We start from the raw sequence: 23,176 nt of genomic DNA on the forward strand, positions 1-23,176 counted from the left end.
TAAGGGTATTATGTGAGATACATGTTCCAATATAAGGGTATTATGTGTATTTTAAGAAAGGTGAACAATCCTTTTCAGATTTCTTTGGTTGCTTTCCATGGTTACAATGTGACGTCACTCACACAACATTTAACTAATTGTTTTCCTGTTTTCCTGTATCAGGTATGCCAAGTATGTCAGCACACTGGGAGAGAGAGCTTGGTAAATACTGGAGATACGGCCAAGGGATGGTTTCGACCAGTATCAAGCTAACCATAGATTACTCCTGGTCGATTTCACAGATTAAACAGGTGATACAGAGCCAAGGAACCTGGATATCATATTCTCACGATACAGCTCTACATACTCAAGAATGGGGAGCTTTAGACGCCCTGCTACAAAACAACCCGGAGAAGAGGGGCGGAACTTGTTATTTCTGGGCAGGGTCTCATTACAGGATGTTTGACGGAAACCTGGTGTCTCTTCCAACTGGTTGTGAGCATGTACTTCTTGTTGAACCAAGAGATCAGACCATCAAGATATCCGTCCTACCCCAAGAAACCTGCTCAACCTGTATTAGGATCAAACTGGACCTGGAAACGGTAGAGTACATTCTATCTGTGGATGGTAATGGTAGAGCAATAGCAACCTCTGGTTCCAGTAGTATAGCTGTACCTGGAGTGCAGGATGGAGTTGTATTCCAGAAATCTGGTTCCTGGATATTTGTAGAAATCCTGGGACTAGGACTAACACTACGATGGAACACTAAGGTCGAAGAAAGCTTTAATTTTCATAAAATATAACAAAATATAAATAAAAAACACTTTCGTATTTAAAAGATCTACCAGATCTTTATGTTTATGACTATAGGATTACCTGTATGTTTAGGACTACCTAGTGATCGAAGGGGATTCTAATCTATGGAACCGAACTACAGGGATGTGTGGATCTCTTACTTCAAATCCGTTCGATGATTTTATGTCACGTGACAGAGAGAAGATTCCGAATCTCCAGGACTTTGCTAAAGCTTGGACTCTTCATGACGGTAAATAGAATTAACATGATTTGTGTCGAGATAATAAAAAATAATTGATAACTTTTTTGATGCTTTCCTAACTTTTTTATTCGGACAGTTCTGCTAAAACATATTCTCCAGGTGCCTGTGAGGACAGGAAAGGTGGAGAAGGACACACGTGTAGTCCAGGATCAGACCTGGATAAACAAGCTTCTCAGTTCTGCCGGAACCTGGTGGATTCTCCGGCTCTAGGTTCCTGTCACTCTGTTCTCAATCCTCTTCCCTTCTATGAGACATGTCGTTGGTCCTACTGCAGTGGTTCTACTCCAGATTCTAGTTTAGGTTCTACTCCAGGTTCAACTTTCGCTGGAGAACTAGCTTGTCAGGCAGATTAACTTTTACAGTCCAAGCTCAACCCTTAATTTTTTTTTAATCTACTTAAAATTTTTATGAAAAAATGTGTGTTATCTCTTTAGCAATTTTTAAGGCCAGTTGGTTAACCCACAACGGATGGCGACCTAAACGAGCCTTTTATATCTATACTGTTATTCTAGCCTATTATTGGATATTTCATAAAACCAGTTTTCTCATTTTAATCTGAAGTTTAGTTTATATTTGAATATAATCTTCCTTATATATATAATCTATAATAAACTTTACAATCTAACTCTTACCAAAGTTCTAGAGGATTTTCAAACTTTTGCACTTTCATCGTTTTAGAGAAAATTACTTTAAACCTAGTTAAGTACGAAATGATCAACTTTTAAAAATATAAATTCTACAAAATTCTGCAGATTTAACCAGAAAATCTTTAACTTTTTGACATTATTTTGTATGTTTGTTGATCAAAAATTTAGTTTGGATATTGTTAGTCTTGAAGAGTTGATCTCGATATCCAATGTGTGCACTTTTAAATTTGTAGATCAATGCTGGATCCCTCAATTAAAGTTACCACGGTTTAAAATTAGTCTTCAGATCTGCATAAGATGGAGATAAAAATTGAATCCCGAGATTCACAGCGCATATGTTCTGACTTAGGGTCATATTGAATTGTTTATGTGCAGCTCGATTTTTCAAATTTCCCTATTTTCAGTTTAACACTGACAGAATACAGACAGAAAAGTTATCTTTATAAGTCTGTTGAAACCTATGTGAGATCCTGTGAGGGTTTGGGAGTATCTCCGTCAGGTTGGAGATCTCCTGGTTTCTGTCCTATGGAGTGTGGAGGAGGGATGGTTTATCAGGAGTGCGGAGTAGGAACTAGTCCTACTTGCTCTGATTCAGGAATCAATTCAAACCATGAATTTTGGGAGGATACAGGGATATGTGTAATGTGTATGCCTTAGAGAACGAATTTTAGACCCCTCCCCCCATCCATTTTGTACATGACCTCGATTTTAACTATTTTCAACAAAAATAAATTAAATTTCTTTTGTATTTTTCAGGGTTAGGTTAGTTTAATACAATTTTTAGGCCGAGCGCTGCGGCTTGAACAGGCTAGGAGGCCTAGCGATCCGGCTAGGACAGACCATGGGGCCGGGCGCTGCGTCCCCTTTTCTAACTGTGCCCACGTGTTTCATATGAGGTCTATGAGGTACACATTGATAGGAGAGGGGGGGCCAGGGGGGGGGTCAAAAAGCGTTCTCCAGGAAATTACCAGCGATGTTTGTTTATACAGGTTTAGATAAAAAGATCTTTCACATCTCTAAATAAATCTCGGCCTACACTGCTTGGTTTAGACAGGGTAGTCTAAAAAAGTTTTTTGATAACTTTTTAAACTTTTTAAATAACTTTGGAGCAAAATGTAATACTCTTATAATCTTATAATGATTCTTCTAATCACCAATATGGATATAAAACTCCTTTTATATGTAAACAAAAACAATTAAGTTCCATTAAAAAAATTCTATTAAATTCTTTTTTTTTAAATTGTTGAAGTTCCATGATAGAATGCATGTTGAAGAAAAATTATAAATGTTGTTTAAAGGTTGCAAATGTTTAGATTTTAAACTTTTCAAAGTTTAGTCCAACATTGTATTATTGTATTTGACTTAAATATTTAAACTTTTTTTGTTTGCATTTAATTTTTGAGAGAGTCGCTTTTTTACAACAACACCATAATTGTAGTATTGAGGTTTGGATGAGCAGATGAAGGTCTGGTTTCTGAGTTCTGTATCTCAGGGTGCTATTGTCCACAGGGAACCAGGCTACATCAAAATAGGTAATTTTAATTTCTAATCTGTAAAAAGAAGGATAATACAAGAATGTAAATCATTTACCTAACTTACTAAAGTCCGCAAAGAGAAAATTGATATTTTATTGTTTAAATCATGAAAACTTAACATGGCCAATTATATAAAAGTAGAGTGAGTGTAATTTTATAATAAAGCCATTCGCTCATATATATATATATTGACTAAAATATTTTGAGGAAATCAAATTTCAAAATTGATTTTTTTTATTCCACGGGCAACGCAGGGCACTTTGGCTAGTTTCTAATATATTCTACATCTTATGATTACATACTAACTAAACTCAACAACAATACTATTTCATTGCTTAAATTATAAAAACTTAACAAGGCCATTTTTACAAAAGTAGAGTGAGTGTAATCTATAAATAAAGCTCTTCGTTCATATGTATGTTATCTATAGCCGGCCAAACGGCTGGACCAAATTGGCTGAAATTTGTTGATGTAAACTATGGGTAGTTCCTAATTTTTTTCTACAATCTGAAATTACATACTAAAACTAAACTCAACAACAATACTATTAATATTTTATTGTTTAAATTATGAAAATCAAGCCAATTTTTCTAAAGTAGGGTAGAGTGTTATATTCTTTTACAGAAATCTAAAGGGTGTCAACATGGATTCAGTCCAAATCTAAACGTGATGTTAATGGCATATATATGTATATTTTAATGTATCCTTACTTACGAATTAAAGGGACTGTCGGCGTTATTTCAATTGGCCCTCAATGAAAATATGACAACGCATGATTTACTTTAAAAGTTTATCTGATGAAGTTTGAATTATAAATCAAAATTTAAAATTTGTAAAAACGGCTTATTTTTGATTATGGGTTCTATACAAAAGCAACTTCCACATTTCTATTGCAGAGAAACATCAGTGTTATTCGCTTTTTAACTTAAAAAAACACATTATCTTCCACAAATTATAAATCAGATAAAGTGTTCAAGGGTACCATTGTGAATCGTCAGTACTTCTCTGCATAGAAGGTTACTTAAAATATACTTACAGGCTAAAGCTCCCTCACAAAAATTATCATGCAATATAACAGTTTTGAGAGTTTTGATGAATGTTAGGTACTTTCCCAAATTGTCACTTGGCAATTCGCCCTTGGGAAAAAGCCTTTGTGAAAGTACCTAACACCTTTTAATTTACTTTAGACAATACATCTCTAAATATATCTCAGGTATTTAGACAATGTATCTCTAAATATATCTCAGGTGTTTAGACAATATATCTCTAAATATATCTCAGGTGTTTAGACAATATATCTCTAAATATATTTCAGGTGTTTAGACAGTATATCTCTAAATATATCTCTAAATATATCTCTAAATATATCTCTAAATATATCTCTAAATATATCTCAGGTGTTTAGACAATATATCTCTAAATATATCTCAGGTGTATAAAGGAGAAGGACTGTCCGTGTCTTTACAATGGTAAAGAATATCAGAATGGAGAAGAAATAACAAAGAGTTGTAATACTTGGTAAAATTTTCTACTTTTTTACTTATTTTTTGTAAATTTGGTAAATATTAAATTGAAACTGTATATTGTGTACTGTGACTGGATGGAAGTGTACTGCTGTATTGTATTGTGTGTACTGCATCTGGATGGAAGTGTACTGCTGTATTGTAGTGTATGTTCTGAATCTGGATGGGAGTGTACTGATGTATTGTATAGTATGTACTGCATCTGGATGGGAGTGTACTGCAGTATTATAGTGTATGTTCTGTATCTGGATGGGAGTGTACTGCTGTATTGTATTGTATGTACTGCATCTGGATGGGAGTGTACTGCTGTAATATAGTGTATGTTCTGTATCTGGACGGGAGTGTACTTATTGTAGAGTGTATGCACTGTATATGGTAAGGAATGTACTGCTTTATTGTAGAGTGTATGTACTGTATATGGATGGGAATATACTGCTGTATTGTAGTGTACGTACTGTATCTGGATGGGAGTGTACTGCTTTATTATAGAGTGTATGTACTGTATATGGATGGGAATATATTGCTGTATTGTAGTGTACGCACTGTATCTGGATGGGAGTGTACTGCTGTAATTATAGTTTATGCTCTGTAGCTGGATGGGAGTGTACTGCTGTGTTGTTGTTTATGTACTGTATCTGGACGGGAGTGTACTGCTGTATTGTAGTGTACGGAATGTATCTGGATGGGAGTGTAAGGCTGTATTTTAGTGTATGTACTGTATATGGATGGGAGTGTACTGCTTTATTGTAGTTTATGTACTGTATCTGGATGAGAATGTACCGCTGTATTGTAGTTTATGTACTGTATATGGATGGGAGTGTACTGCTGTGTTGTAGTGTATGTACTGTATCTGGATGGGAGTGTACTGCTGAAGAGTGCGGGAGCCGGTGTACTGTAGTTGGGGATCCACATTATACTACGTTTGATGGAAAGGTAATTTATCAAATGTACATGTCTAGGCTACAAAAAAAGGAATAGAGAGGTGAAATTAAAGGTCAAGGTGTTGGAACACCTTAATGTAGACCCAGTCTTGAAAATGTATGCATTTTTTAAATACAAATCTGGATGTTAAGGACGATTATTTGGCAGCTAAGTGTCTCTCCCAAACAAAATCCCTAAAATTTCGATAGTAGAGACATCCCAGGGGTCAAATAGTCATCGTTTAAAGAACATCGTATAAAAAAAGGAAATAAGAAATATCATACTATTTACGATTGCATTGAATTGAATTCGACATGTATAGGTTGTAATATTTGAATGATTAATGTTAAACTTTCTTGAATTTATTACGATCTGAGTGAAATAATTGTTATGGGTCCTACGTTCTTTGGCATGAGTCCTTTTAAACCCTTTTCTCCCTATATACGCAACAAATAAAAGTAAAATTAGTATCGATCGATATCGACAACACTCCCTTTAATTGCATGTTTTTTTCATCCAATTTTGCAAGTGTGAGAGTGACAACATTTTCAGGAGAAATTGTTTTTAATTATTCTGCAATAAAAAAGGTATAAGATATGTTTTCAAACGATGTATAAATGATAAACATCAAATCACGCACTTTGATTGTATCACAAAACGAAGAATCAAAAGTTTAATATATTTTTTGGAATTTTAATGTATTTTGTTTATCGGTGTAGTATGTTGATTGATTCCATTTTTCACGTTACAAATTTTTTATTTCCTTATTCACTGTATGTATACTGTTTCGTCTTTTTTATATAACTGCATATTTCTGCATCATAGTTTTTGGCAACCTTTTTTTTACGAATGCAAAATATTTCAAACTAGAACAATAATATCAAGGGTTTTCTGAAATTTTAAGTTAAGAAAATGCATTTTTAAAGCAGCATAATTTTTGGGCTATGTATTATCCTTCATAGTACAATTTTTTCTTTTCAGGTGTCGTTTTTGTTTTATTTCAGCCAACAATGAAAAAGTTTTTTTTGGTAAAATAGAATCACAAGGTTTATAGTTTAGAGAATTTTAAGAATTCAAGGTTTTGATCAGAAATATAATAGTTCAAGGTTTAGGGTAAAAATATAAAAATGCAAGGTTTTGGTTAAAAAGATAAAAGCATAAGGTTTTACTTAGAAATATAAAAGTTCAAGGTTTAAATTAGAAATATAAAAGTTTAAGGTTTCACTTAGAAATATAAAAGTTTAAGGTTTTGGTTAGGAATATAAAAGTTCAAGGTTTAAATTAGAAATGTAAAAGTACAAGGTTTAAATTAGGAATATAAAAGTTCAAGGTTTAAATTAGAAATGTAAAAGTACAAGATTTAAATTAGGAATATAAAAGTACAAGGTTTAAATTAGAAATGTAAAAGTAAAAGGTTTAAATTAGGAATATAAAAGTTTAAGGTTTTGGTTAGGAATATAAAAGTTCAAGGTTTAAATTATGTAAAAGTACAGGGTTTAAATTAGGAATATAAAAGTTTAAGGTTTTGGTTAGGAATATAAAAGTTCAAGGTTTAAATTAGAAATATAAAAGTACAAGGTTTTGGTTAGGAATATAAAAGTTCAAGGTTTAAATTAGAAATATAAAAGTACAAGGTTTAAATTAGAAATGTAAAAGGGCAAGTTTTAGGTTAAAAAGTACAATGTTTCAGCTAGAAAAAGAAAGTGCAAGAAAAAATATGAAAGTACAACACTTTGCTTAGAAATAGAAGGACAAACATCTTAAGATGAAAAGTGCAAGCTTATGCCAAAAAATAAAAAATATAAAATTCATGATGATTACATTATTTTCCTCAAGATAAAAAGTAAAAAGATCTTAGAGATAACAAATATTAAGTTTCTTAAATAACAAGAGTTAGTTTAAGATGAAAGAAAAAAGTTTGGTTAAAACTGAATAATGCAAAGCTCAGTTGAATAAAAGAAAAAAATTAGTTTGGGAAAACTTTAAAAGATTTTCAACTGGGGAATTGATCAAATGTCGTATTCTTCACTTTCTGTTAATGAAATGTTGCATATATTTAGTTTTTTAATTAAATGATTATATGGAGCTCTTTAAAAACCGTTCCCGCATATTCATGGCTATTTATTTATTTTCGCAAATACTGAGATCTACGTAAATAGTATTAAACCCATTGAAAAATATATTGTCGATGTTTAGAGCTATAATTGTCGATATATAGAGCTATGATTTAATGGGGCAATATATTGTCAATATTTAGAGCTATGATTTAATGGGGCCATATATTGTCAATGTTTAGAGCTATTATTTCATGGGACAATATATTGTCTATGCTTAGAGCTATGATTTCATGGGACAATATATTGTCTATGCTTAGAGCTATGATTTCATGGGACAATATATTGTCAATATTTAGAGCTATGATTTCATGGGACAATATATTGGCAATATTTAGATCTATTATTTCATGGGACAATATATTGTCTATGCTTAGAGCTATGATTTCATGGGACAATATATTGTCTATGCTTAGAGCTATGATTTCATAGGACAATATATTGGCAATATTTAGAGCTACGATTTCATGGGACAATATATTGGCAATGTTTAGAGCTACGATTTAATGGGGCAATATATTGTCAATGTTTAGAGCTATTATTTCATGGGACAATATATTGTCTATGCTTAGAGCTATGATTTCATGGGACAATATTTTGTCAATGTTTAGAGCTATGATTTTATGGGACAATATATTGTCAATGTTTAGAGCTATGATTTCATGGGACAATATATTGTTAATGTTTAGAGCTATGATTTAATGGGACAATATATTGTCAATGTTTAGAGCTATGATTTCATGGGGCAATATATTGTCAATGTTTAGAGCTATGATTTCATGGGGCAATGTGCGTATATCCTGTTGGAGTCTGATGATCTACTGATACAGGCTGAAAATATACCATGTGACGGCTCAACTTTCCAGGTCAGAGTAGGATATTGAAAAGAATATTTTTTCCTAATTACAAGAAAAGTATTATATTTTAAAAGCGATTTTTGCCTCAACTCGTCGATCCTGTGAATGAGTGAAACGGAATCTTTACATTTGCTTATATTTTAATATAATTTTTTCAGTGATAACCAGAAAACAATGGATTAAATTTTAAAACGACATTTTAGCAATTCTTGGGGGTATTTGATGTAGATAAAAAGCAAAGAAACATATAAAACCACTAATTTAGTGAAATGGGTCTGTTAACACTGCACAATTGCTGTTTTTCTCATGCTCATTAGACTTTTAAATATCATAAATTGATTCTAAAAGTCGTCTTCCTATTTATGAGGTTTCTGGTTATCACTGTAAGAAAACTTTAAAATATTATTTCTTTTATTTCCAGCTCAGCAATTAAATATAGAAAACTCTGCTTTTTATCACAATTTATTTTAGAATATTTTTATAATGATTTTTAATTAGGAAGTAATCGGTCGAACATATGAGATTAATAATCCCCCAACATGTACACGTAGTGTTACAATCAAGTAAGTAAACATTTCTAAAAAGCTCAAACAGGTTTCTGATGCGGATATCGAGTCATATACATTTCAGTCTCATTGTTAACAATTGTAATTTTATTAGCTGAGAGATACTATTTCATGTATCTATACAGCAAAAAGTTCTGAAATAATCTTATTTTTAGGACAGGAGGACGGATTTTGAAATTAAAGCAGGGTTTTGAGCTGAGGTTGGATGGCGAGGAAATAAACCAACTTCCTTTCAGAATTAGGAATACTCTGGTTATTAACCAACCTTCATCTCTTTGGATTACAGGTATACTCTAATATATTTATCTCTATGGATTACAGGTATATTCTAATATATTCATCTCTATGGATTACAGGTATATTCTAATTTATTCATCTCTATGATTACAGGTATACTCTAATATATTCATCTCTATGATTACAGGTATACTCTAATATCTTCATCTCTATGGATTACAGGTATACTCTAATATATTCATCTCTATGGATTACAGGTATACTCTAATATATTCATCTCTTTGATTACAGGTTTACTCTAATATCTTCATCTCTATGGATTACATGTATACTCTAATATATTCATCTCTATGGATTACATGTATACTCTAATATATTCATCTCTATGGATTACAGGTATACTCTATAATATATTTAAAATTCGGTTTCATCACTATGGATTACAGGTATATTCTAATTTATTCATCTCTATGATTACAGGTATATTCTAATTTATTCATCTCTATGGATAACCTGTATACTCTAGATACAATTATCTCTATCATCAGGCTTACTCTAGTTGCAATGATCTCTATTATTACACGTTTCTATTATCTATTATCTTTATGATTACAGGCTATATGATCAAATAACAATTATCTCTATTACTAATATATTATTTTTTAACATATAAAAACAAACATATGTTGATTTGTAAAAGACGATTTTATTTGAAAATACGTGAAATTATTATCATAGTAATAGAGGCTAATTCGAATGAAATGAAGTTTCAGAAGATTTCAAACTAAATAAAAGTTTGTGCATTGAACTGGTCCAACACTGCTCTGAAAATTTTCATTAATTTTTGACGCTGGGTCGACTTTGAAATGTCGCAGCGCCTTGGTCTCTGATTTTACCTCATTTACTTACTTATACTTTTTTGTATGATGTAGAAACATTCTAGAAAGATAGAGCACTTGTTTTTAGCTTAAATTCTGTCAAAATTTTCATGGATTTTTGCGTGAGGAGTTGCAACCTTTAGATCACCGTGGTTCCTGCCGTTCATTGTTAAATTATCTTAATCCAATTCCAGGTTTAAGCTTTATGAGCTCAATATTTAGTTTTGTATAGCTAGTTGCATCTTTGGAATTTAGGATTAAAAAGTATTTAAGAACTAAGGTAGTATAATATCAATGGTTTTGTATGATTTGATTTACAAAACAACTGGTTTTGTTGTTGTTATTGTCTAAACGCTATGAAACACTTTATATGTCAGGCTAGTGGGGGGCAAAACTAATTGAAGCAATTACCAATAAGAAAATACATCCCAGCAGGGACCAGGATATAATGAATCAAGGATTTGAAACCTGGAGAATGGAAGTAAGGTTTTGTGAGATGGAGAAACTAGGTTCTATATTCTGTATTCTAGTATACCTGCAGAATAGTCGAGTAATGTTTGGTGGGATGGAGAAACTGCCTATAGGTTCTATATCCTGTATTCTAGTATACCTGGAGAATGGGAGTAAGGTTTGGTGGGATGGAGAAACTAGGCTCTATATCCTGTATTCTAGTATACCTGGAGAATGGGAGTAAGGTTTGGTGGGATGGAGAAACTAGGGTCTATATTGATGCTTCACCCTCACTACATGGAAAGACTAAGGTTTACATTCGTTCTGTTTAAAGTTTTTAGATATTTGAACAATTTGAACATATTTTTACTTTCCAAAAAGAAAACAAATTTAGAAAGTTTGGAGAAAACTATCATCTCCTGACAAGTTATCTATTAGGGTTTATGTGGAAGCTACAATGGGTTTGAAAATGATGATTTCTTGACTGTGGACGGAGATGTGGAGGAGAATCCAACAAACTTTGCCAACAAGTAAGCAAACGGACAGATTACTTCCCTCAACCTGTATTTTATTATCCTTATACCTTTGCAACCCGATGTCACATGTAATATTCATTATGCTTATTCATAACACTGTCTGATCTAAAATGGTCCATTTTCCATTATACGTCTTCTTGATCTTCGATGTTTCTTTATAAATCATATTAGATTATCTTGATCTATGATCTCTTTGATTCAAAAAAAAAACATTCTGATAAAAATTTAAAATCCATGTATTTGAATTCCGATGTGAATTCTACATTTGGATAAAGAAGTTTTTGTTACCTCAAAATTTCAAATCTCTACATCTTTGAAACCTGATGGTGTCCACCATTAAATTTTTAAACTTAGACTATTTTGATCGAACAGAATTTATAGTTTAAAATATCGAATTGCGAAGATATAGAGAAAAAAACTCATTTCATTTGTATCAAGTTGTAATTCCTTTATTATTTGAAACCTTACCATTAATTTTTTCAAAACAATTTAAAATTTGCCTCAAACTGTTATTAGCTTTTTATCTTTGCAACCTGACGAGCTGAACTTTCATATTGCAAATTATGAATTTTGTTAGATCAAGTGAAAAAGTTAAAATTTGAAATATCAAAGGTTTCCGCGATATAAGTTGGAAGTTGAGTTAAGTTAATGAGAAATTTGATTAAACTTTCATAAAATATATTAACCAAAAAAAATTTAAAAATTTGTTCAAAACGCGTATAATATGTTTAGTTTTTTGTTTCCTTTTTGAATTATAGAATCATGAAAAGGTTAACAAATAAATAAGGAGGAATAGAAAAATCTAGTCATAGAAATTTTGCAAAAGATTTAATATATTGGATCTGCAGAATATGGTGGAACAGGTGGCATTCAATAGCTTTTTCTTCTTGGTAAACTCTCTCTAATTAGGTTGTGAAAACAGGATTTTTAAAATGATAAGTTGTGGCGCCCCTGGATTCCAGGAATACAGTTCACAACAATTTGTTTGTTATTGTTTAGATTATGCATTTGTTTATTATTGTTTAGATTATGCATCTGGTATAAATACTGCGTTTACATAATAAATATTCAGTCTGTTTACTTCTCTTGTCATTTAAACATCGCTACAAAGTATTATTTAAGATTCCTCCAAATTAAAAAAGTTAACTGACTATTTTGCTTTTAAGTTTTAACTTCTTAATGTATTTAAAGTGTAGACAACTAGATCAAATAAAATAATTTTCTTAACCGGGGCAAATTAAAATTTTACATATTTTTATCTATTTCTAGATGGAGAATTGATCCTAACTGTGTTGTAGCTCTAGACAAAGGAATATAAATATATATATTTGGATTAACTGTCTGCTAATGGTCTGCTAGTCTGTTTGTATATATTAAAAAAACATCAGAACGGCTGAACTGATCAGAGATCGTTCCTTTTAACAGAACGTATGCAAAACGTCCGTTATGATGACGTACTTTAGGGGGGATAGTTTGGCCGCTAGATGTCTCACGCTAGATTCCTATCTGATTGGTAGATAATTAGGACGTCAGAGACGTCATCTTGTCAACCATTGTAGCGTTGATAATATAGTTTAGCCTCAAACCTGAATATTTGTGTAGGACCTTGTCTAATGTAAGGGAAGGTTTATGACCGGTTAAAGTTTAAAATTATTAAAAATCCACCAATATGAAAACACAGAAATCTGCGAAATCTTATGACTCATTATTATCAAAAATGCTTGCAGGCAAAACTTGTAACATTATAACTAAGATTTCACAAGTAAGTGAGGATAGTAAATAGAGTAGTGTAAACCCCTAGGAAAAGTATAAATATAGGAAACAGATAAATTGATTGCATCGCTTAGATGAGAATACATAAACAAAACTTTTATCCATTGTGCATTTTTTTTATTTGCAAACAATCTTAAACAAAAAAACTACAAGTCGTTAAAAGAACTGATTATTCATAATTTCAAGAGAAACTCTCTAAATTTTCTTGTTTTAGTGTAAACTTTGGTTTAGTATATATGTTTAATATGCGATATCAATCCCATAATTAATAACCATATATTAACTTTAAGTTTGATGTTAAATTGAAAATTAATTTCATAGAATTGCGATTCATCAAAGGTATAATTTGCTGAGAAATGTTGGAATACAGCAAAATGATGACATTTATTTAATAAATTTGATGCATACGTTTTTCCTTATGTACAGTGATAACCAGAAAACAATGGAATAGGAAGACGACATTATAGCAATACTTAAGTGTATTTGATGGTGTAACAAGGCAAATTGTTTTACTAGACAATTATAAAATCATTTATTTTGTGACATGGGTCTGTTCCAACTGCACAATTGCTGTGTTTCAAGGTCTTTGAACTTTTTAAAGATAAAACTTGATTCTCAAAGGCGTCCTACTATTCCAGAGTTTTCTGGTTATCACTGTAGTAAATTAACTTTACATGAAACGTGTGTGTGCATGTAAAGCTGAAGTAAATTGCGCGTAAGATTGAAATATTATATGTTTTCAATCATGACTCCACTAGTGAGCAAGTGAGAAGCACAATGTCGTGACGTAGACCTTAGATCTTTCCAACTATGAATTCTGTTAGATGAAATAATATAAGTTTGAAATATCAAAGAATTACGACATTGGGTTTTAAAGATATAGGGATTATAAATTCAGAGTTTGTGGCAAAGACTCAATTCCTTTCTTACGCGTAACCGAATACTTTTTCATACTTGATGCGTAGTATCAAAACCGAAAGAGCTACAAGGTCACAAAGGTCTACCACCAATTCTTCATAAATTTGGCCTTCTCCTTCTGTTTAGTTTGCAGTGTCTGGAGTATCGTTAATCATAAAAGTTTGTCTCGATATACACTGCGGAGTATAAATTCTTGATACCTCAATCAAAGTTATATTTATTCCTGCATCCAGGAAAGAAAAAAATCTGTCAAAACAAAAACCTCTACAGGATTGAATGATAACTTTCCTATTAAGATCACCAGAGAGTCTGAAAATTCTATGGATTCAAAAACCAAAGATAAATGTTTTTAATAAATAAGTATATATTTACTGGACGGATTCAGGTTCTCATCCCTGTGATGTAAACCCTACCCGGAGATTAGAAGCAGAACAAACCTGTTCTAAACTTAGACAAAATATCTTCAAGTCCTGTCACTCCCAGGTTCTTAAGCGCAATTCACAAATTCAATCAATTAATTCTAGTCATATTTCCTGAATTCGAATTTTACAGCGAGAATTAGTTCTCCACACCCTTCAACATTAGAGAAGTACGCCATGTTAACTTTTAAATCCATATTTTTTCATACTTCTTTATCCTTCTATTCCTTCATTTTTTTTTATCAGAGAACACTGATTAAGTGTATTCTGAATATATTTCTGATTACTCCGTATGTACAGGTGGACCCTGAGAAAGCTTATTCTGACTGTATGTATGATTACTGCTCCTGTCAAAACTTTGATCCAAGATGTTTCTGTCCAATATTTAGTGCGTATGGAGATGAATGTGCAGCAAAGGTAAGACCACAGACTGCGCAGACTGCTTATCTCCTTTCACAGGGTGGGCTTCGAAGGCCTAAGTTGACCCGGCACGACATGCTACGTTTTAACGATAGATTTCTAGAGTGCCTTCTCACGGCCACTTGTTGAATATAATTCCCATTCAGGGGTTAAGTTAAACAACTTTTAAAGAAATACTACAATTTTAAACATGAAACATAACATTTATGAATTCAGTCTTTTTTTAAAGATTTTGTGTTCCGTATCCAAAGGATCCTGAAATATCCCTGAGTACAGATGTTTGCTGATTGGTCGAGTACAGTACTTAACACAATAGCTAGAACATTCTGTGGAAAATATCGCATATTTTAGCTGATAATTGATCTCTGTAACTCTCTTATCTCTGGGTAATACCTATTTAAGTTATTTTAACAGTGATCTCTTTTCCACATTTTAATTTCTCATGAAGACTGATAATGTACATTTCTCACTGAAAACCAAATAAATCACCCCCTTACATGGTTAGATTAATGCGTAAATTTTTTTATCTGTTGCTAAACGTTAGCGTTCTCAGAGTAAATGACATTTCTTTGTGAAGAGGATGTTTTATGATGAATCTGCATGAAGGTTTTAGATTAGCGGAATTCAAAATTGTTATATATGCCTACAAAAAGTGTTTTAAAAAAAGGCTAAAAAATTATGTAAAATTGGTCAAATTGTGATTGAAAGTCACAGCTCTCTGAAAATTTGACAGAACCGTTAAATCCACGTGAGACTGGGTTTCTATTGTGGTGGCCTTCCCCTTAATCATCTTGGAGTGACATATTTCAAAGAAAAATCATACTTTTTAAAATTGAAAAATTTTCATTTCCTGGTTTTAATAATCCCTCTTCCCATCATCTTATCATCTGAAAACTGCATTTTCCTGCATAATTTGTGAAGCTGGGAGAAATTTTAGATTGAAATGATAAAATATGTCACTCAGTTTTTGATACTTTGGAGAGTTGAATTTTAGAAATTATATATATATATATAGTAGCTTACGTAAGGGATTGTTAACCTCGCATTTAAAGGGATTGGAGACATATTTTTCCTTAATCTCGCGAGAAGGAGATTTTTCATTTTTCATAAAAGTCAGTCTGGTACAAGGTACTAATGCAAGGAAAGTTAATTGCAGTCGTGTATACTCTGCGTACATATTGAAACCAGTTCTCTCTGGGCGGAATTTGTAAACAAGAATAGATGCATCAGTGTTCGTTCAGCATCTGAGGAGGTTAAAAGCATTGAATTTTGATAGTTTAGATAATTCACATAATAGTTTCCTTTGACCAGAATATTTCTTAGATTATTTTTGTGAAAATGGAATCCATGTCAGGCTGTGACATCCGTCTTGTGTTTACTTTTCCGCCCAAAGACAGTACACTACAGTACAAGAAATGCGTACACCTCTGAAATAACTTTCCTTGCATTAGTACCTTGGTCTGGTACAAGGTTGTAATGCAAGGAAAGTTAATTGCAGTTGCGTATACTCTGCGTACATATTGAAACCAGTTCTCTGTGGGAGGAATTTGTAAATAATGATAGCATCAGTATTCGTTTAGTTTCCAAGGAGGTTAAAAGCATTAAATTTTGATCATTTTGATAATTCACATAAAAGTTTTCTATGATCAGAACATTTCATTGATTTTTTATGTGAAAGATGAATCCCATATCAGGTTTCGACATCCGTCTTGTGTTTACATTACCGCCCAGAGACAGTACATTGCAGTACAAAAGATGCGTACACCTCTGAAATAACTTTCCTTGCATTACAACCTTGGAAAATACTCCTTGCAATTTAGTAAAATGGGTCTGTTTACATTGCACAGTCGCTGTGCCTCATGTTCAACGCGCTATTAAAAGTCATAACTTTAGTTTAAAAGTCGACTTCCTGTTCCAGAGTTTTCTGGTTATCAATGTACATTTTTGAAAAGCTTGACCATGCCTTTTGAATAATATGAAAAAGATTTAGCAAAATTTTAAATAACCTGATGTGTAATTAAGAAACACTTAAAATGTGCAAATTTCTTTTGACGGATTGTATCCAAATGATTTGCAAAAACTTCTTTGCAAAACTTTGCAAAGCTTTCCCTTATATCATAGGCTTTCCAAAAAGCTAAAAATTATCAAAATCCGACAACTGAAAGTGGGTCAAAACAAAGATTTGGTTTGTTACAGGAAAAAGTAGTGCGTGAGGACTCAGGCAGTTATTAAAAAAGCCCGGTTTTAAATCTCAAGGGGAGGGCTCATGGGTATTTAGGAAAAGTCAGAAAATTTCAACAGCCCAGACTAATGTTTTTTGAGTTATAGGAATGATTTCAATAATCATGGAAAGTACGAAACTGAAATATATTGCAATGGAATTATAATGTCTATGTTTTAACTCTGTTAGTCGTTAACTAATTAAAACTAACTAAACTGGTTTAGTTTGGTATGGTAGGGTGTTTTTTTGTTTAACTAATTACACTGGTTTGGTTTGGTTTGATATGGGGTGTTGTTTTTTTTGTTTAATTCATTTTACTGGTTTGGTTTGGTTTTGTAGGGTGTTGTTTTTAACTAATTATTTTGGTTTGCTTTGGTAAGTTGCTGTATTGTTAAATAATTATATTGGTTTGGTCGGCCGGGTGTTGTTTTGATAACTAATTATATTTGTTTGGTTTGGTAAGGTGTTGTTTTGTTTAGCTAATTATATTGGTTTGGTATGGTGTTGTTTTGTTTAACTAATTATATTGGTTAGGTCGGACGTTGTTTTGATAACTAATTATATTGGTTTGGTCGGACGTTGTTTTGATAACTAATTATATTGGTTTGGTTGGACGTTGTTTTGATAACTAATTATATTGGTTAGGTCGGACGTTGTTTTGATAACTAATTATATTGGTTTGGTCGGACGTTGTTTTGATAACTAATTATATTGGTTTGGTCGGACGTTGTTTTGATAACTAATTATATTGGTTTGGTCGGAGGTTGTTTTGATAACTAATTATATTGGTTTGGTTTTGTAAGGTGTTGTTTTGTTTAACTAATTATATTGGTTTGGTTTGTTATGGTAGGGTGTTGTTTTGATAACTATTTATATTGGTTTGGTTTGGTTTGGTAGGGTGTTGTTTTATTTAACTAATAATATTGATATGGTTTGGTATGGTAGGGTGTTGTTTTGTTTAACTAATTGTATTAATATGGTTTGGTTTGGTAGGGTGTTGAGGTGGACTGGAGACCTCTAGTACGGGAATGTGGATTAAACTGTCCTGTTGGACAAATATACAGGTAAATCAATCAATCAATCAATCAATTAATCGATAAATCAAGAAGGAAATGAATAAGATCGATTATTTTAAAAACAAAAAATCAGTATCAATTCTATAAAATAAATATCTTATGATCAATTAACAAACTATTGCGATACATTAATTATTAAATAAATAAGTCAATGAATAGTAAATCAATATATCAATCAATCCATCAATAAATAAGTTCTACAAAAAATCAAATTCCTCATTTAGTTAAATTTGGAAACTAATAAAATTTTGGTGAAGGTTGTGTGGAGATAGTTGTAAATACAGCTGCAGGTCAATCTCTCTCCATCAGGAGTGTGAACAGGAGTGTGTCGAGGGGTGTTCATGTCAACCTGGATACACATTAGATAATACAGGTATACCTGGATACATATTAAATAATACAGGTATACCTATAGATACATATTAGATAATACAAGTTTAACTGGATCTATATTAGATAATACAGGTATACCTATATTAAATAATACAGGTATACCTAGATACATATTAGATAATACAGGTATACCTAGATACATATTAGATAATACAGGTATACCTGGATACATATTGAATAATACAGGTATACCTAGATACATATTAGATATTGCAGGTATACCTGGATACACATTAGATAATACAGGTATACCTGGATACACATTTGATAATACAAGTATGCCTGGATACACATTAGATAATACAGGTATACTTGGATGCGCATCAAAATGGCTAAAACCTTTCATTTCAGATGACCCCAGCAAAGGTTTATAGAATTTTAAAGTTAACCAAATGTCAACATTTATAATATTTGAAAATACTCCGATGAAAATAGAAAAATCTGCGAAAATTTAACATTGATTAAAAATGATCACTTTTAGATCAACAAGTTAAAGCTATAAAAAGTTTAAAGGAAATCGGGGTCGAAGCGTCCTAAATGTCTATTCCTGTATACTGTATCAATGACTAATCAATGTATCCCTGTATAATGTAACTGACAGGGTAACCCTGTATCCTGGTGGGACACTGTATCCTTTATAAGAGTACACTGTATCCTGTATAGAATATATTGTATCCATGATTAATATAACCCTGTATCCTGTACAGGACACTGTATATTTGTACAGAATATATTGTATCCATGATTAATATAACCCTGTATTCTGTACAGGACACTGTATCCCTGTATAGAAGATACTGTATCCAGGATTGATATAACCCTGTATCCTGTCCTGTTCAGAACACTGTATATCTGTACAGAATATATTGTATCCATGATTAATATAACCCTGTATCCTGTACAGGACACTGTATCCCTGTATAGAATATATTGTATCTATAACTAATATAACCCTGTATCCTGTATAGGACACTGTATCCCTGTATATAATATATTTTATCTATAACTAATATAACCCTGTATCCGGTATAGGACACTGTATCCCTGTATAGAATATATTTTATCTATAACTAATATAACCCTGTATCCGGTATAGGACACTGTATCCCTGTATAGAATATATTGTATCTATAACTAATATAACCCTGTATCCGGTATAGGACACTGTATCCCTGCATCCTCCTGTCCCTGCTACAAGGAAGATGAACTGTATGAACCACACTCCAAGGAAAACATGTTTTTATTTAATAAAAAAAGAAGAACAAAGCTATCAATCAAATTTTCATTCCTTAAGATATATATGTATTAACAGAACAGCAATCAAAACAACTTCACAATTTCATAAAAAAATGTCCGTAAAATATCCTTACAATTTCACAACAAAAAAATATTTAGTTGAATTTTTTTTGAAGTTTCATGCAATTTTCAAAAATTCTGTATGTAAGTCCTTATTCTTCTTGAAAAATATGTTTTAAGCTTTAAACATTAAAAACAATAATTCTAGTTATTCACAAAGCTTTAATGAAAAGGCATTCTGAAGAGGTTCTAAACATTAGGTTTTGGAAATTTTAAATATGCAGAGAATTGTCAAAAGGCAGTTTCATGGTTTACATAATACCTTTTCTAAAGCAAACACTAAAGATTTTGAATTAAATATTTGAAAAAACAGAATTTCACCACGCGTCCGCCTTCAGACGGGATAATGCACTTTTAGTCTTGTTTATCTTTTTCTGGTTTCAAGCTTTACTTCTTTAGATTTAAAAAACATTAATTTCAATCTTGTTTCAGTCTATAGGGTTTAGGAAACTTTATTGTTGTTTTTGGTTTAATAAATAAATTATTAATTAACAAAGAAGTTAGCTTTGACCTAACACACAGCACTGAATACTAATGCTAATGTACTGCTTGTACAATGTACAATGTAAACACTAAAATCTTAGTTTGTCCCCCCCCCCCTGTGGGAGGGTTTCAAGCAGGGAGTGTTAAAGACAAAGCATGACATTAATGAAGGACTACAGAGCAGAGAGTAAGGAGATGTGCACTTGTTTAAACGCAGTGTGGAATTGTAGGTGGGTCAACTCACTCACTGATCCCCCAATATGTTTATTTAAAAATGCCCTGCGCTTTCTCGAATAAAGAAATTGAGTTTTTGTCACAAATTCTGATTTTCTTATCCCTTTATCTTTGCCTTTTAATGTCGGAGACCTTAGATATTTTAAACTATCAATCATTTTTCAACAAATGATGATAGTTTGAATTATCAAAGGTTTACACCATCAGGTTGAAAAGATATAGCTTTTTAAAATCAAAATTTTTGGCAAAAACTCAGTTCCTTTATGTAAACGAAGCTTTTTAGAGTTCCTTCTCAGAAACCGCAGTACTCTTTTTTGTAAGCAAATGTAATGGATTCCTGGTCTTTTTCATTTATAGGTGGTTCTGAGGGAGCATCAGTCCATTACCCCCCCCCCCTCCCCACCCCTCCCCGGGGGCCCCATTCTCTCTGAACAATTTAGAAATTAAACATATTTTTATATAGGCCATGATTAAACTTCTGGAAGATATATTAGATATATTTAGATCTGTAAGTCTGGAAGATGAATCAGAGTCCGAATTCAATTAAGTTGAGCCTCGTCTCAAATCCACCAAAAACCGGTTTCAATTGAGCGCCGGCCTAAATCTTGAAACATTAAATAGAATTTCACGTGGAACCAACCATATTTGAGTCTAGTCTCAAATTAACGCCGCGACTCAAATTTTTTTAATTCGGCCTCTAAATGGATAAAACGAAATAATACAGATAAATTTAGATCTGGAAGTCTGGAAGATGAATCTGGAAGGTTAACATGAATTAATACAAGATATATTTAGATCTGGAAGTCTGGAAGATGAAGCTGAATGGATAAAACAAAATAAACTTGAATGTAACTCCTCTCTGCATCTTCAGTTCACAGATTGTATACAGGAACAGATCACTTGTAAGGTTTGTCCTAACATAAAATATTTGATTACGTACGCTTGATGGGACTCAACATAATAATAATAAAACAAAAATGTACAAAATGTACAGTAGTATTTAACCTCCAGATCAATTGTTTAAAATAAAAAAGATCGATTGTACAACAAGATCGATGTTATAAAAAAGTAAAAGATCCATAGAACAAACAATGAATAAAACTAAAGAACAGATTGCACAAAATAAATACAAAAATTAAAAGATCGTTATTTTAAGCAACCTAAATTCCTCTTGTAGGATAAAAATGTAGAATATAAAGTGGAGGACACTCAGAAATATGTTAAGGATAAAAAATCATGTGCTACAAAATTATTTAGCATAAAAAGTCAAGAAGATCCGATAAGATGTTTACGAAAAATTATTTTAAAAAGCATCGGCTAAAATAGGCCTTGTCAGTAAACGGCAGGATTAGCTAGACTATGACTGCTAACGTAAACATTTTGTATTCTATATTGACGAAACTGAACCCTAGAATATGCACCTTGGAGAACTATCTCCTGCTGGTGGCTGTGAGGATGGTTGTGAGTGTGCTCCAGGTTATGTAGAGGATGAACAAGGAGCTTGTGTTCCAGCCGCAGCGTGTCCCTGCCATCACGGGGGCAGAAGCTATTCCCAAGGAGATGTAATTCAAAAAGATTGTAATACTTGGTAAGTTTTCTTTTTAGAAAAGTTTGCATAAAACCGTGGAATAGGAAGACGACTGTTACACTCTCAAGTTTGTTTTGAATAGTTCAATGAACATTAAACACACCAATTGTAAAAGTGTACTCAGACTCATTTTATTTAAAGGGAGGGTTCGCAAAAAATGAAAGGGGGTATAGACTAACGTCGAAAAATATTCGATGGTGATTGCTACCAATCGTACTTCTATCTGTTGTGCCTATAAGAAGAAAATTGTTAAAAACGACTCATACCGAAGAACGTAGCGTTCATACAAATTCAGAAAGTTCCAATATTCGATACGCATATCATCGTAAAAAATCAATTTAATTTCAAACAAATCATTCAGATATTTCAACCTGTAATCATCGATTTTTTTTCGACGCATTCATGTATGTTGATATTTCATAATAATTTCTATTTTTTATTATGAGAGTTACTTTTGAAAACATTCATTCCTTTTTCGAGGATTTATGATAATAAAGACGACATTTTCATATTTTCCAGGAATGTTCGAAAATCCAGCCCCAGCCGTAAAAAAAGTTGTAAGCGGAATATTAATCTAAAAAACTAAATCATATATCAAATATATACGAATGCGTCGAAAAATAATCGACAACTATAAGTTGTAAAATCTTAATGATTTGTTTGGAATTAAATCAATTTATTTTTACGATCCGGTCGAATATTGCAATTTTCTGAATTTATTTGGACGTTTTGTTCTTCGGTTTGAGTCGTTTTTAAAAATTTTCTCCTTATAGACGCAACAGTTAGAAGTAAGATTGGTGGTAGCAATCACCATCGAATATTTTTCGACGTAAGCCTAAACCCCCTTTCATTTTCTCAAACACTCCTTTTAACAAATTATTTTTCATGCTACTTTTATAACTCTTTGTTTTGTAACAATATAAAACACAACAGATAAGATTCCTTGTTTGTCGTCTTCCTATTCCACCGTTTTCCGGGGTCCTCTGTGTGTGGGC

The 23,176-nt window shown here is 32.1% G+C and overlaps 1 protein-coding gene across 15 annotated transcripts in view; it reads left to right on the forward strand.

Annotated features, from left to right (window-relative positions):
• The window catches only part of LOC111697932 (hemocytin), a 70,718-nt gene that overhangs the window by 11,455 nt on the left and 36,087 nt on the right, over positions 1-23,176 (forward strand). For 14 of the 15 annotated variants that reach the window (XM_023468092.1, XM_023468093.1, XM_023468097.1 and 11 more), the window contains 21 exons: positions 163-749; positions 868-1,024; positions 1,136-1,380; positions 2,131-2,278; positions 3,143-3,215; positions 4,650-4,736; positions 5,578-5,674; positions 8,544-8,642; positions 9,132-9,196; positions 9,355-9,485; positions 10,987-11,075; positions 11,203-11,294; positions 12,570-12,610; positions 14,377-14,474; positions 14,711-14,827; positions 18,045-18,115; positions 18,385-18,500; positions 19,681-19,748; positions 20,531-20,589; positions 21,389-21,500; positions 22,006-22,181. In XM_023468092.1, the coding sequence (XP_023323860.1) occupies positions 163-749; positions 868-1,024; positions 1,136-1,380; positions 2,131-2,278; positions 3,143-3,215; positions 4,650-4,736; positions 5,578-5,674; positions 8,544-8,642; positions 9,132-9,196; positions 9,355-9,485; positions 10,987-11,075; positions 11,203-11,294; positions 12,570-12,610; positions 14,377-14,474; positions 14,711-14,827; positions 18,045-18,115; positions 18,385-18,500; positions 19,681-19,748; positions 20,531-20,589; positions 21,389-21,500; positions 22,006-22,181 (2,728 nt within the window). Of the gene's footprint in view, positions 1-162; positions 750-867; positions 1,025-1,135; positions 1,381-2,130; positions 2,279-3,142; positions 3,216-4,649; positions 4,737-5,577; positions 5,675-8,543; positions 8,643-9,131; positions 9,197-9,354; positions 9,486-10,986; positions 11,076-11,202; positions 11,295-12,569; positions 12,611-14,376; positions 14,475-14,710; positions 14,828-18,044; positions 18,116-18,384; positions 18,501-18,777; positions 18,827-19,680; positions 19,749-20,530; positions 20,590-21,388; positions 21,501-22,005; positions 22,182-23,176 lie in introns of those variants that run through there. The other variant, XM_023468106.1, reaches the window with a different exon arrangement.

The sequence above is a fragment of the Eurytemora carolleeae genome, unplaced genomic scaffold (assembly GCF_000591075.1).
Source record: "Eurytemora carolleeae unplaced genomic scaffold, Eaff_2.0 scaffold51, whole genome shotgun sequence".
Lineage (NCBI taxonomy): Eukaryota > Metazoa > Arthropoda > Copepoda > Calanoida > Temoridae > Eurytemora > Eurytemora carolleeae.